General features: G+C 38.2%; 1 protein-coding gene across 3 annotated transcripts in view; it reads left to right on the forward strand.

Annotated features, from left to right (window-relative positions):
* PHACTR2 (phosphatase and actin regulator 2) overlaps positions 1-914 on the forward strand; it is a 291,343-nt gene extending 290,429 nt beyond the window's left edge. For all 3 annotated transcript variants that reach the window (XM_055535828.1, XM_055535826.1, XM_055535827.1), the window contains one exon: positions 523-914. In XM_055535828.1, the coding sequence (XP_055391803.1) occupies positions 523-538 (16 nt within the window). In that variant the 3' untranslated portion in view covers positions 539-914. The remainder of the gene's footprint in view (positions 1-522) is intronic.
* Positions 915-13,149: the final 12,235 nt, after the last annotated feature.

The following is a 13,149-nucleotide window of genomic DNA, read 5'->3' on the forward strand; positions in this document are numbered from 1 at the left end:
GGCAGGTTCACAAGGAAAGATAATTTGTATATCTGTATACATGCTTAGCATGTTGCCTGTGGAACATTTGTAAGGAAATGCCTGGGAGGTGTTTGAAAATTCAGGTGTAGAAAGTACATTTGGAGTCTTCAGTGGGAAGTGAAGAGAAGCCGAAGCTAATAGTAACTACATGATGGTGTTTTCCTTTTTGTAATGACAATTCAGGTATAACCAAATCCTTTATGAAACATCTCACTTTGTTCAATATAGGTTAGAACATGACCCTCAAGATAGTGATGTTTTGTGTATTGATTGCTCTGTATCTCGGATGATAAAACCAGCATCTTTTGCAGAGCTGTCTCTGTTTTCCCACATGACATTTATAAAGATCTTCTGTTAAGACAGTAATTTATTAAGAGAACAGTAATTCAGTTGGGGATGCTAGAGCTGCCTTTGATCATAAAAATGACTGTACCATATTCACGTCACTGAATAGAGTTGTGTTTCTCTACCACATCACAGAGTTTCTGTTTTGTATTTCAGGTTTCATCGTCCATAATGAAGCATGAGACTCTTGGGAAACAGACTGATCATCTTGTGGGGAAGCCTCGCTTCCTGAAAACCTGATATTGCACTGGGATTTGAATGTGTGTGTTTCTGTTTAACTTGTGGTGAAGGAAGCGTGTGGAAAGTGCTCCCCACTTGTACAGCCCGGGTGGGCCAACAAGCAAAGGGGATGGTTCAGCATCCCAGCTGTTCAGTGACCCTGCTGTCCAGAATGTGGACTGATGGTAAGGGACACCATGTTTATGCCAGTTATTCTTCATCAGGAGTTTTAATCAAAGAAGATGAGCAGAAGACAATCGCTGTTGCCAGAAAGCCACATTTGAGAGTGTGGGTTAAAGAATGGGGAATGGAATTTCTGAGCACTGGAAAGGGTTACGGGGGTGGGGGGTGGGGGTGGGTGGTGAAAATCAGAAAGCAAGAGAAATACTTCATTACGTTAATGAAAAAAGGAAATAGAAGCATAAATGTATTTTTGAAGAGACTTTGGCCAATTGAGAACTTATTAAGGAATGTGGGAGTTTAATCACTCAATGTGGATTTCTTAGACCTGATCCTAAAAGAATATTCTTGTTTCACCATTATATTGGTACAGTGTAGTACCGTTATTTTCTTGTCATTGTGCCAGTGAATCCAGTTGCCAGAAATAAGTCTGAATGTTTTCATGTATCTTTTTCTTAAATGCAAGAGGCTTTTACTGACTCTTAATAAGCATGCTTACCCAAATTTTGTTGCATGCTTCAAATAGCATAGCTATACACACTTTACATTCTTTTAAATACTCCTTACCTAACGTACCAATCTTCCACAAGGATAACAGGACTTGGAACAAAGATGTAATGCGACCCTATAAATCTGTAGCAAGCTTTAGAAATGAATCTTTTGGTCTTTCCCTAGCTTAATTATCTCCAAAGTTGAAACAGTCCTACTTGATTTAAGGAAGATACTATCTACAATCATGGCACCTTTTTAAAAAGTCTGAATCCAAAGTTAAACTTAAGCAAAATACAGGTGTTCTGCCAGCAGTTGGCTCTGAATGGGAACGGAAAGAACTACTTAGTTTTCATGCTGCGTTAAAGTTGGATTGCTGCTATTAAAAAAAATAAAGCACATGGATTAAAAAAAAATACTCACCCAAAGACTTAACAGAAAATTTTCTGCTAAGTTGTTAAGTAAGGAGAACCTCATTTGGTATTTTAAGAGTGCAAATTGCATCCATAAACACAGAACTGACTTTCAGTACAAAAGGATCAGTGAATTAAAGTTACGAAAGATTTCCCCATGAGCCTACAGTCAATATTGTTTACATTGAGAAGCCATTGTTGCCATCTGGCTATTTTCCATGGAGTCATGGGCATAGCGTGGCTTCCGCTCCCAAGTACCTATGACCACGTGTAAATTCTACCTTGCATCTAATTGTTCTTTCACAATTATTTTGTGCCCCTTTTATTAAAAACACATGTGATGTAGAACAACACGACAAGACCTAAAGAGACTATTTTATTCTCGGAGTTTGGACTAGGATTTTCTGAAGTGATTCTGGTTCATTGTATGGAAAACTGTAATTTTCTATTCAACCAAAAGCAAGCATTTAATCTAATGGGTAAATGTGGGTCCTGCCATTCACTTATATTTTAAAGAACCACTTAAAATTGGATTTGTAAGAAATAAAAAATGTCATCCCACATGGCCTATTACAAAAAGCCAGGACCATTTTTAACTCAGAAAAGTAGCTGGCATCGTTGCCGCTCTTGCTGTACACAGCTGCGTGCATTAATACAATAAACCTAGAATTTTGCACTATTGTCATTTCTTTGATAGAATAACTTATTTTTCTTTGAAAGAATTTTTCTGCATGTCCTAGTGTCTTTAATCTGGTTGAAATTTTGTTCATTTCATAGTGTTTAAATCCAGCCATAGATATTAACTGTGTTCCAGGTTTTTTTGCTGAAGTCATTTTCTTCCTTTTGTATTTCCTTATTGTCATTTTAGTGTCTTAGGAAAAATACCAAGGCATATAATATTATTTTAATTTTCTATACTTATAATCTTAGAACATTGTTTTGATTTCTAGTCACAAGGCTCCTATAAAAATGGCAAATATAAGACATTTATCACTGTTTTATCACTCAAGATGCGTGTCATAGAAAGTCTCTATTTGGTTGATAAAAGGAACAATTTTTCCCCCCTAGCAGTACATGTGATATAATTTTTTATTCCCTATAGTGAGATGCACTTAGTACAAAAAATAAGACTGAAAAAGAAAATGAGATTCTGGGTCCTCAATATATTGTTTTCCTTCTATGATATGTCAGATTTATGAACTACCCATACTTTCTCTTCTACTGATTAATGTGTCTAGGGAAAAGTTTTAAACTTTTCTCTTTTTTTTTAAGAAAATGTAAAAGTAAAAAAAAAAAAAATTAACCACTACTAGTTTAAGAATTGGAACCATGAATTATTTCATTGGAATGATCCTTTAAATAAAAAGAATGGAAGGATTATGAGCTAAGCTACATTCACAGAATGAAGCTCTGTTTTAATAGCTAATTTTAAAAGGCAGAAACACTGCATATCCACATCAGCAGCCCATCCAGAGGTCTCTTGCAAAGCAGCTCTGAAAGGATACAAGGATGTGGACCAGCCGCCATAGAATTATGTATCTGCCTAGTGCCAGCATTTCTGCAATCCAGCCAGTAAGCTGCGGTTCTGTAAAAATAAATGTGTGTGTGTGAATTGGGTTGTTCCAGTACAAAATCAGGGTTTTTCCTATTTAATGTGTGACATTAGGCTGACATAGAAGTAAATGGTTTTTCTGAGTCCCTAAGATATGATTAAGGAAGAAAAACAAGTCCATCTCCAGAAAAGGTCAGGCACGAAAGAACTAGACAGACTAGTTTGGTTTTGTAAAAACCAAAGTGGTCATTTCCATCTTTTTTAAAATGGAGAAAAAGAACTTTAACGTTAAGGTAATAAGGAGATGCCATGAGCTTTAGCATTATCTTCATGGTCTGACAAAATTAGTTCTCTGATGATTAGTGTTAGTTAATTTTAGGCTGCCTTGCCTGATAATTTCCTACGTGTGTGAAATAACTTGCATTTTTTTTTGTTTGTTCAATATAGTTTACCTTTATAATAATTCCTAAAATCTATAGTAGAGAACTAGTTTGGATATTTGAACAGCTGTTTCAAATTGAGGGGGGCAAAAACACATTCTATCTGATTTATCCAGAAAAATCAACTTTCTGCTTTCATTTTCATGTCCTATATTAGCATATTGATTGTAATCACTTATCTTTCTCTTACATTAGTACATATATTGTGTTAGGAGAAACATCTGAAATGTCAGTGAAAATCTTTTTAAGGAAATAGAGGAACTGAATACACTCCTTAATAATCATCAAATACTGAAAATGAGAGATAAGTCCTTAAAACTCATAACTCAAGTTTTACAACCTGCAGTTAATTCAGTGCTGCATTGGCACTTAAAAAAAATACGATAGCTTACACCTAAAAGAGAAAAACCTGCATTAACACTGTATATCCTAATGTGTACCACTTTTTAACACAAAACAGGCATTGTATTTATCCTTAATAGAATAGGACACAACTGTCACAAATTACACTGCATAACAATAGAAGAAAGCAACCTTGTCTATCACAGAACAGTGTCTCCACATTTAAACAGTGAAAGCTCTTCAGAAATGTCAGAGTACTTCTTTAAGTGGTTCCAGCAGCACATTCGACACCTAAATGAGAAATCTTCAAAGGAGGTAAGTTGGACTCAAGCTAGTATAAGACATACGCATTTATGTCATTTTGGTAGCCTTAAACATTCCTAGATACGATCATATTATGAAGCCTGACCTTACTAACGAAAATATATATATTTTGAGACAAGAATTAATTTCTTCACATGGTTAGAGAATGTTATAAGCACTAAGGAACCACTAAGATAACGACTTATTTACAAAATTGTCCCTTGGCCACTTGAACCGGCTAGTCGTCCACGGTTGCGTGTCTAAGTGTCTGTCACAGTATTTCACTTGCCAAAGCAGAATGAACTTTTCCAGCTGAACTGTTTCCTAGAGGGGAATGCAGCAGCAAAAGTAATCATCAAATTCATAGGACCATCTTTCTGAGAGAAAGCACATCTCCAGATAGAGGACACCCAATTTTCAAAGAGCAGCATGAGGGGCTATTATAATTTGTTAGTGATCAAAGGGTGGTAGAAATAGGGTGGAATACTCCCAAACCATTCTCATTTTCACTTTCTGTTTACTTTTTGTAACCATTAAGCTTAAACTCTTTGTGGAAATGGCAAACCACCAGTAGCCGTTCTAGAAAACAAGCCCAAAATAGTCCACTTATGCTTTTTTGAAGACAGGGTCATCCCATATTAAGAAACCCTTATGTATACACTGTAAGATTTCTGGCACAAAAACAAAAAAGAGAAAGAAAGAGAATCCTCTAGCAGCTATTTGCACTAGAAGCCAGCCCTCTAGGCAAGCGTCATTTTTTAGCCATGCTAGGATTTACTGCAGAAACAATGCCATTTAGCTGGCATAGCTGTGCATGTAAGCAGAGCACTCCATCCGTGTTTCTCAGTAGGGCTGCTGCTGGCATTTGAGCTGGGCAGTTCTTTGTTGTACAGAAATGTCTCACGCGTTGCAAGATGTTTACTCTCCCAGGCCCTTGCTGACTAAATGCCAGTAGTATGCCCACCTGTTGTAAATACTAAAAGTAAAAAGCCCTCCCCCATGTTCAGATGCTCTCCTAGGAGGGCAGTGCCACCTCCCTTAAATACCACTGTCTCCTGCAATTTGAGGACACAGGAAAATGTGTCTATCTCAAAACCTCATCTTGACTGCCTTGCATGTCTTTGGGCCCTGAATCATTTTTTCCTCTGCCATTTTTCTTGCCTTCCGCATCTAGCCTTCTGATGGCAACTTTAGTTTTCCAGTTCTTCATGGAGGAGGTTATTGGGTAGGCTTGGCAGTTCCAACAGGCATCATCACTTGGTTAGTCCCTGTATGTAAAGGACAGAGTTCACATGAAGCACACTTTTTTTTTGCCTCACAGTTTTACCTCACAGCTACACTGTTGGTCGTAGCCCTAGTCAGTGTCATGAGGATCCCTGCATGGCTTAACCACAAACACGACTGCTAACTATCCACACAGAAACAAAACTGGTGGTCTGTGAAAATCACCATTAGGTTTCACCTAGTAAACTGCATCCCATGAGTTCCTAAACAATCTCATTTATCCTGTTAAAGAAGCATTTAATCGACATGCAAATGCTTGCATTTCCCCTGCAGAGACAGTCATGCAGTTCAACTTTTAGATTTGTGAATACTAAATTATGAAGGGAAGAAGGGTGAGCTGTGGATTGCATGCATATTGTCCTCCATACTTCAATGACAGTCATTCATAAAATGAGTTTTACCTGGGTGAAATATTATTATATTAACTATACATAAACATACTTATTCTCTTTGTAACTTTTTATCATCAAAACTGAATGATAAATGTGTCTTGAAATGATTGGGTAAATTGTGACTAATGGATCAAATTAAGTTAACTACTATAATTTTTTTTCAATATTAAAATTTCTAAAATCTTTTTTGAAGCAGAGTAACTCAGTCAATAAAAGTGGTTATATTGTAAACTTTAAGATGGTGCTTAAGAATTCTTGTTAAATACCTTTTTTTTTTTAAGAATAAATTGAAGGGAGTAAATGAGGCAGAACGCCACTCCACCCTCAGGTCAATTTTGTGCTGTGTTAAAATGCCAATAACATTTGTGCCACTTGCCAGTTTGGGGGGCTTTTCCCTTACTGGATGTTTTGTTATAGTTTGACTGTGTATTACATTGCTTAGAGAGCTTCCACGTGAAGAAGTCACCATGGCAGTGCTAACTAGCATTCATAAACAACCTGAATGAATCTAGGGTCAAACCACTTTCATCACTAAAAATACAGGCACTAATTTTTTATTTTTATTTTTAAAAATATTTCTTCTGTGGCCTAGAGATGTGCCAATGCATTCAAAACATTCTGCACCAATTTCAGCAGATTGAGAACCTACTAAAAATTCAACCTAGTCATTTTTTTTTCCATGTAACAGTGAGGTTTAAATAAAGAACTATATGCATTCTTCTGTTATTTCAAGTTTTGGTGAAAGTGATAAGAATGGTAAGTTGTGATTGTTATCAGGCTGACTAATTTCTAATTTCCAGTGAGTGATCTTATCCTACATATTACACAGGTATAATATCTGTGACTGTAAATAACTGGAACTGTATACTGATTAACATGACAGTTTCTCTTTTTTGTGTGTTGTTCTGAAACCTGTACTGTATCATAGTATGTGGGTATAAATATCTACAAGTATACACACACATGTATATGTAATTCCACTATTGTAACCTGAAAGAAAGACTATGTATTACCTTTTTTATTCTGTATTGGTGTTTGTGTTATTTAAAAAGCAAAATTATGCTCTGTGTAGTTGTATGATATTATAGTATGCTTTGCTGTGCACAATTCCAAGTGCCTTAGAACATTGTTTAGCTTTCTTAAGTATATATAAATGCATATATGTATAAAATTGGGAAAAGTTACCTCAATAAAATCATTGGGAAATCCCAGCTTTAGTTTGTTCCAGTTTCTGTTGCATTCAGACAGGGCTCAGTATTTCTAAATTAAAGGCTCAGAGTCCATACCTGTAAAGCAAGAATAAGATAGCTTTTCTAATTGCCTGTAATTTCAACTCCTCCTGACTTATAACTTTTTGTATGCAAGTCCTCATGGTTTGTACCTTTAATTAAAAATATCTGTCTAAAGAATTACTGCTTTAAACAGCAACTTACAGTTTATTTTTACATTTTATTTTAAAATAAGCTGTCTTTTTATGTCTGTCTTTTTTACATCTGAGGAGATTTGAAATTGCTATTTTCATTCACATTATAATGTGTAAAAAATAAGATAGTCCCTTTAGAGTTAGTAATATAGAAAATAAACAGACTTCCTCACTATGCCTACTATTTAATATGTTTACAGGCAAGGAGAGAGCTTGGGAACATATTTTGACTAGAAAAGGAATTGCAATATACTTTTCCTGTTGTTCAGCAGTGGTTAGAAATTATATGTGAACCTCCTTCATGCTCTAAGACAAGGGCAAAGGTATGAGATGGAAGTTGAAAAGCAATTTTGTGTACCTTTATGACAAATGTCCATCTAGTCAGAGCTATGGTTTTTCCAGTAGTCATGTAGGGATGTGAGAGTTGGACCATAAAAAAGGCTGAGCACCAAAGAATTGATGCTTTTGAACTGTGGTGCTGGAGAAGACTCTTGAGAGTCCCTTGGACTGCAAGGAGATCCAACCAGTTAATTCTAAAGGAAATCAACCCTGAATATTCATTGGAAGGACTGGTGCTGAAATGGAAGCTCCAATACTTTGGCCACCTGATGCAAAGAGCCATCTCATTAGAAAAGCCCCTGATGCTGGGAAAGAATGAAGGCAGGAGGAGAAGGGGATGACAGAGGACAAGATGGTTGGATGGCATCACCAACTCAATGGACATAAGCTTGAGCAAGCTCTGGGAGATGGTGAAGGATAGGGAAGCCTGGTGTGCTACAGTTCCATGGGGTCACAAAGAGTTGGACACGACTGAGCAAGTGAACAAAAACAACCCTAGAGGGAGGACTTGTAAGAGAAAAGATCGGGACCAAAAAGATAGAGTAGGTTTGAAAACTGGACCCAAGTATGCTATTAAAACTCAGGGGTGCATCTCCAAGATAGGTGTAGTAGTTCAACAACCACTTTCCATTTTTCTCACACAAAACCAGATTCAACGTGGAACCATTACTTGATTTTTTCCTCGTAACCAAAATGTTTTATTTCAGGTTTGTAGGGTAAAGGAAAAGAGCCAAAAGAATCAGTAATGGAAACATTACTTTGTGAAACCTAACAGAGGGACTTCCCCAGTGGTTAAGACTGCGCTTCCAGTGCAGGGGGTGTGGGTTCAAGACCTGATCTGGGAACTAAGATCCCACATGCTGTGCAACACAGCCAATAAATAAGTAAGATAAAACTTAATGGAGGTAAGAGACCATTTTCTCAGTTTCTGCAGTGCTTTCATAGCATCAAATTTACGAAATTTTATTAAATTTGACTAAACTCTTCGTGGGACCTAAACTCAGACATGGCATGGGGTTGCTGCCAAGCACTGCTCTCTGGACAACCCAAGTCCTTGTCCAGTTTGTGAACTTTGAAGTCTGTCCTGTAAAAAGTGGACACTAATAGTAGAATGCATAAAACTCTAGAGAAAGGTTTAAAATGTAACATTTGTGTAAAGGTTTTTTGCTCTTTAGCTACAAGTGGTGCCATTTCTAGGAACCAAATAGTGGGAGAAAAATTTCAGTCCCTCCTAAAAGGCTGAGTGGGATGTTATAAAATAGAAGAAAATTCCAGTTGGAGAGAATGATGTAAACGAAGTAATGCTGAAGGAGTCCATACTGTATTTGGGGGAAAATTGGTCTCATTCAATTGGAGTGAAAAATAAAAGGAAGGTAGTGTGAAACTGGTCTGTGGTGAAACTGCAGAAGATCTTGAGGACTGACTAAGGCCTCTGGGAGGTATTGAATAGGCAGAGGAGACTCATTGGAAAATTCTGAGTCAGAATAATATGAGAGTTGTCTTTAAGAAAGAGTAATATGGTAGCAAGATTAATAAAGTTTGGAGAAGACTCAGTGAGGCAATGACCAAGATTTCAAAGGAATCAGGGACTGAACTAAAGAGGTAACAAACTTATTAAACTGTGGGAAAGGATCATTTATGGCTTGAATTTGAACTGCTGAGTATACCCAGAAGAACAAATGCTATGCTATGCTAAGTCACTTCAGTCATGTCGGACTCTCCGTGACCCCATAGACGGCAGCCCACCAGGCTTCCCCGTCCCTGGGATTCTCCAGGCAAGAACACTGGAGTGGGTTGCCATTTCCTTCTCCAATGCATGAAAGTGAAAAGAGAAAGTGAAGTCGCTCAGTCGTGTCCGACTCTTAGCGACCCCATGGACTGCAGCCTACCAGGCTCCTCCATCCATGGGATTTTCCAGGCAAGAGTACTGGAGTGGGGTGCCATTGCCTTCTCCAAGAAGAACAAATAGGGGCAAATTATTTTCTGCGTTGAGGACTCCCTATTCCAGATTGTCTGACTTGGGCCAACCAAAGTTAAAAGTTCATCCAGGAACACACCATTAGGTAAACAAGCACTGAAAATGCCAGTTCTTTTCTCTCTAGAGTATTTATTCAGTTATGAAAGGTTAGCATCTACAGCTATATGCCAATAGATGTACAGTTGGATCCATGACTCTGAAAGTCAGGGAAAAGGTCTGGGCTATAGAGAGGAAGATGAGACTCATCAGCACATGTAACGGAAGTTGTGGAAAAGGATAAAAACACCCCCGCAGACAATGTGGCCTAAGACTATTAAGAAAGTACTACAATGAAATTTTAATAAACTATTTCTTCATCACCTGTCTCCATCACCTTTGTCTCCAAGACTATAAAATCATTTCATTTACACATCATCTGAGTGCTTTGAACACAACTGAAACGTACCAAAGAACACTCAAAAATCATTTTATAATTGGAAAGATACAGTAAAGAAAATTAATTTGGATCAGTATTTCCAAAGTGTATTCACCAATGAAATGTATGTACTTGTGACTCTAAGAATGGGAGTCAGTAAGCAGAAAGCAAGCGATATCAATGTGCAGTTAAAAAGAATTTTAAAGAACATACAATTACTATGGACTAGAAGCAAGTAAAAAAATCTATGCATGTAATTTAAGTGACATGAAAGGCACCAGAAATGAAAGGAAAGCAAAAGGATTAGGATTCCAGGAAGCTGATAGTTTGGGTCAAGATGCAAGCTTACAGATTCCTATGATGTGAATGTGAAGTGAGGCAAAGAACATACTCACTGACAGATCTCAGATGCTGAAGGCAGGAGCTGGCGATTCTAAGGCGACAATGACGATAGGTAAATAACTGCACTTAGCTGAGATGAGAACGATTGCTCACCTTCATGGAGCAATGATCACAAGCCATGCACAGGTCCATGCATTTCATGTGTGGTTTCTCACTTAACAACGATCCCATGGGGTAAGTGCTAATATTCTCATCCCATTTAACATTCGGGTCAGTAAACTGAAGGTGTCTTGCCCCAGGTTACACAATAAGAGTAAAACAAAGGCCAGAAACCAATTTCAGCTAGTTTACCAAGTATATTACTATTATTATTCAATATTACAGGGGGAAATTTGTGCTTCAGTGAAAAAGGATGCATGTTTTTAGACAAGCAAACCCATCCAATTCTGATTTGACTTGCTTTGACTTACTGTTTATAATAGTACCTCTTTCATAGTGCTATGGTCAGGAAGATCTAAGATAATTCAGGTAAAGTGTCAGAATGTTACTTCATTTAAACAAGTATTTATTGAGTGTACCCGCCAGGCACTATTTGAGGTCCTGAAGATAGATAAGGTAGTAAACAAAACAGATCAAAACAAAACCTTCACTCATGAAGCTTAATTATATTGAATGTGAAGCACATAGGAGTGTTCTGTATTGATAGTATCCCTGTTACAAAGCATTATTCTAACACAAGTTCTATGATCCTAAATTGTCTGTAATTTTTACTGTAATAAAAGTATAATATTCCATAGAAATTTATAATTGTAATGCTCAGATATGTCTAACTCTTTGTGACCCCATGGACTATAGCCTGCCAGGCTCTACTGTCCATGAAATTTTCCAGCCAAGAATACTGGAGTGGGTTGCCATTTCCTCCTTCAAGGGATATTCCTGACCCAGGGATGGAACCCATGTCTCTTGCACCTCCTATATTGGCAGTCGGGTTCTTTACCATTGCACCACCATAGGTAGGATATAAAGACACAATTCAAGGAAAATTAGACTTTGGAAAGGCACCAGAAATTGGGAAGAGGAAATACAAATTTGAAGCAAGGCCTGCTGATAAAAGACTACACTACCATCCTCTTTTGCCCAGGAAAAGCTCTGAGAGTGGGCCAGCACCCATCTGAAATCTTGTGGTGGTGATGGGTAGATATGGTGGTGGTAGTTTAGTTGCTAAGTTGTGCCTGACTCTTGTGACCCCATGGACTGTAGTCTGCCAGGCTCCTCTGTTCATGGGATTCTCCAGGCATGAATACTGTAGTGGGTTGCCATTTCTTTCTCCAGGGGATCTTCCCGACCCAGGAATCAAACCCTAGTCTTCTGCACTGCAGGCAGATTCTTTACCTACTGAGCTAAGAGGGAAGCCCTAAGTAGATATGCTTATAGCCTTTGCTTAAACTATGACCAAATGTTTAGGGATAGCTTGAAAAAGAAAAAACATTAGTTTCCACCTCCTAAGCTAAGGTATGCAAACACCAAAGAGATTCTGAATATATTAGTCTGAATGCCTCGACTGTCAACAGAGTTGGGGGGAAGGGTTGTTAACTGGATGTTTGAACACAGTTCATTAAGTGGAAAATAATGACCTGATTAAGCCTAAGTGCTGCCTAGAATAGCAAGGCCCCATTTCATGAGAAATGCTGGACTGGATGAAGCACAAGCTGGACTCAAGATTGCCGGGAGAAAATATCAATAACCTCAGATATGCAGATGACACCACCCTTATGGCAGAAAGTGAAGAGGAACTAAAAAGCCTCTTGATGAAAGTGAAAGAGCAGAGTGAAAAGTTGGCTTAAAGCTCAACATTCAGAAAACTAAAATCATGGCATCTTCTCCCATCACTTCATGGCAAATAGATGGGGAAACAAGAGAAACAGTGAGAGACTTTATTTTGGGGGGCTCCAAAATCACTGTAGATGGTGACTGCAGCCATGAAATTAAAAGATGCTTACTCCTTGGAGGAAAAGTTATGACCAACCTAGACAGCATATTAAAAAGCAGAGACATTACTTTGCAGACAAAGGTCTGTCTAGTCAAAGCTTTGGTTTTTCCAGTAGTCATGTATGGATGTGCAAGTTGGACCATAAAGAAAGCTGAGCACCGAACAACTGATGCTTTGAACTGTGGTATCGGAGAAGACTCTTGAGTGTTCCTTGGACTGCAAGGAGATCAAACCAGTCCATCCTAAAGGAAATCAGTCCTGAATATTCATTGGAAGAACTGATGCTGAAGTTGAAACTTCAATACTTTGGCCACCTGATGTGAAGAACTGACTCATTTGAAAAGACCCTGATGTTGGGAAAGACTGAAGGTGGGAGAAGGGGACGACAGAGGATGAGATGGTTGGATGACATCACAGACTCAATCGACAAGAGTTTGAGTAAGCTCTGGGAGTTGGTGATGGACAGGGAAACCTGGCGTGCTGCAGTCCATGGGGTCGCAAAGAGTAGGACACGACTGAGCGACTGAACTGAGGAGCCTCCGTTGCTAAGGCAACCAGCTCTGCGTCCCACCCAAAAAGGGAACTTGAAACGTCGAGGACGCAGGAGAGTGGCCACCTTTCTTTTGTGTAGTTTATTTGTGTGTTCTGTTTGTCTTGTTTACGGCGAGGAATAGGCAGGAAA

This window comes from Bubalus kerabau, chromosome 9 (assembly GCF_029407905.1).
Source record: "Bubalus kerabau isolate K-KA32 ecotype Philippines breed swamp buffalo chromosome 9, PCC_UOA_SB_1v2, whole genome shotgun sequence".
In the NCBI taxonomy this organism is placed as follows: domain Eukaryota; kingdom Metazoa; phylum Chordata; class Mammalia; order Artiodactyla; family Bovidae; genus Bubalus; species Bubalus kerabau.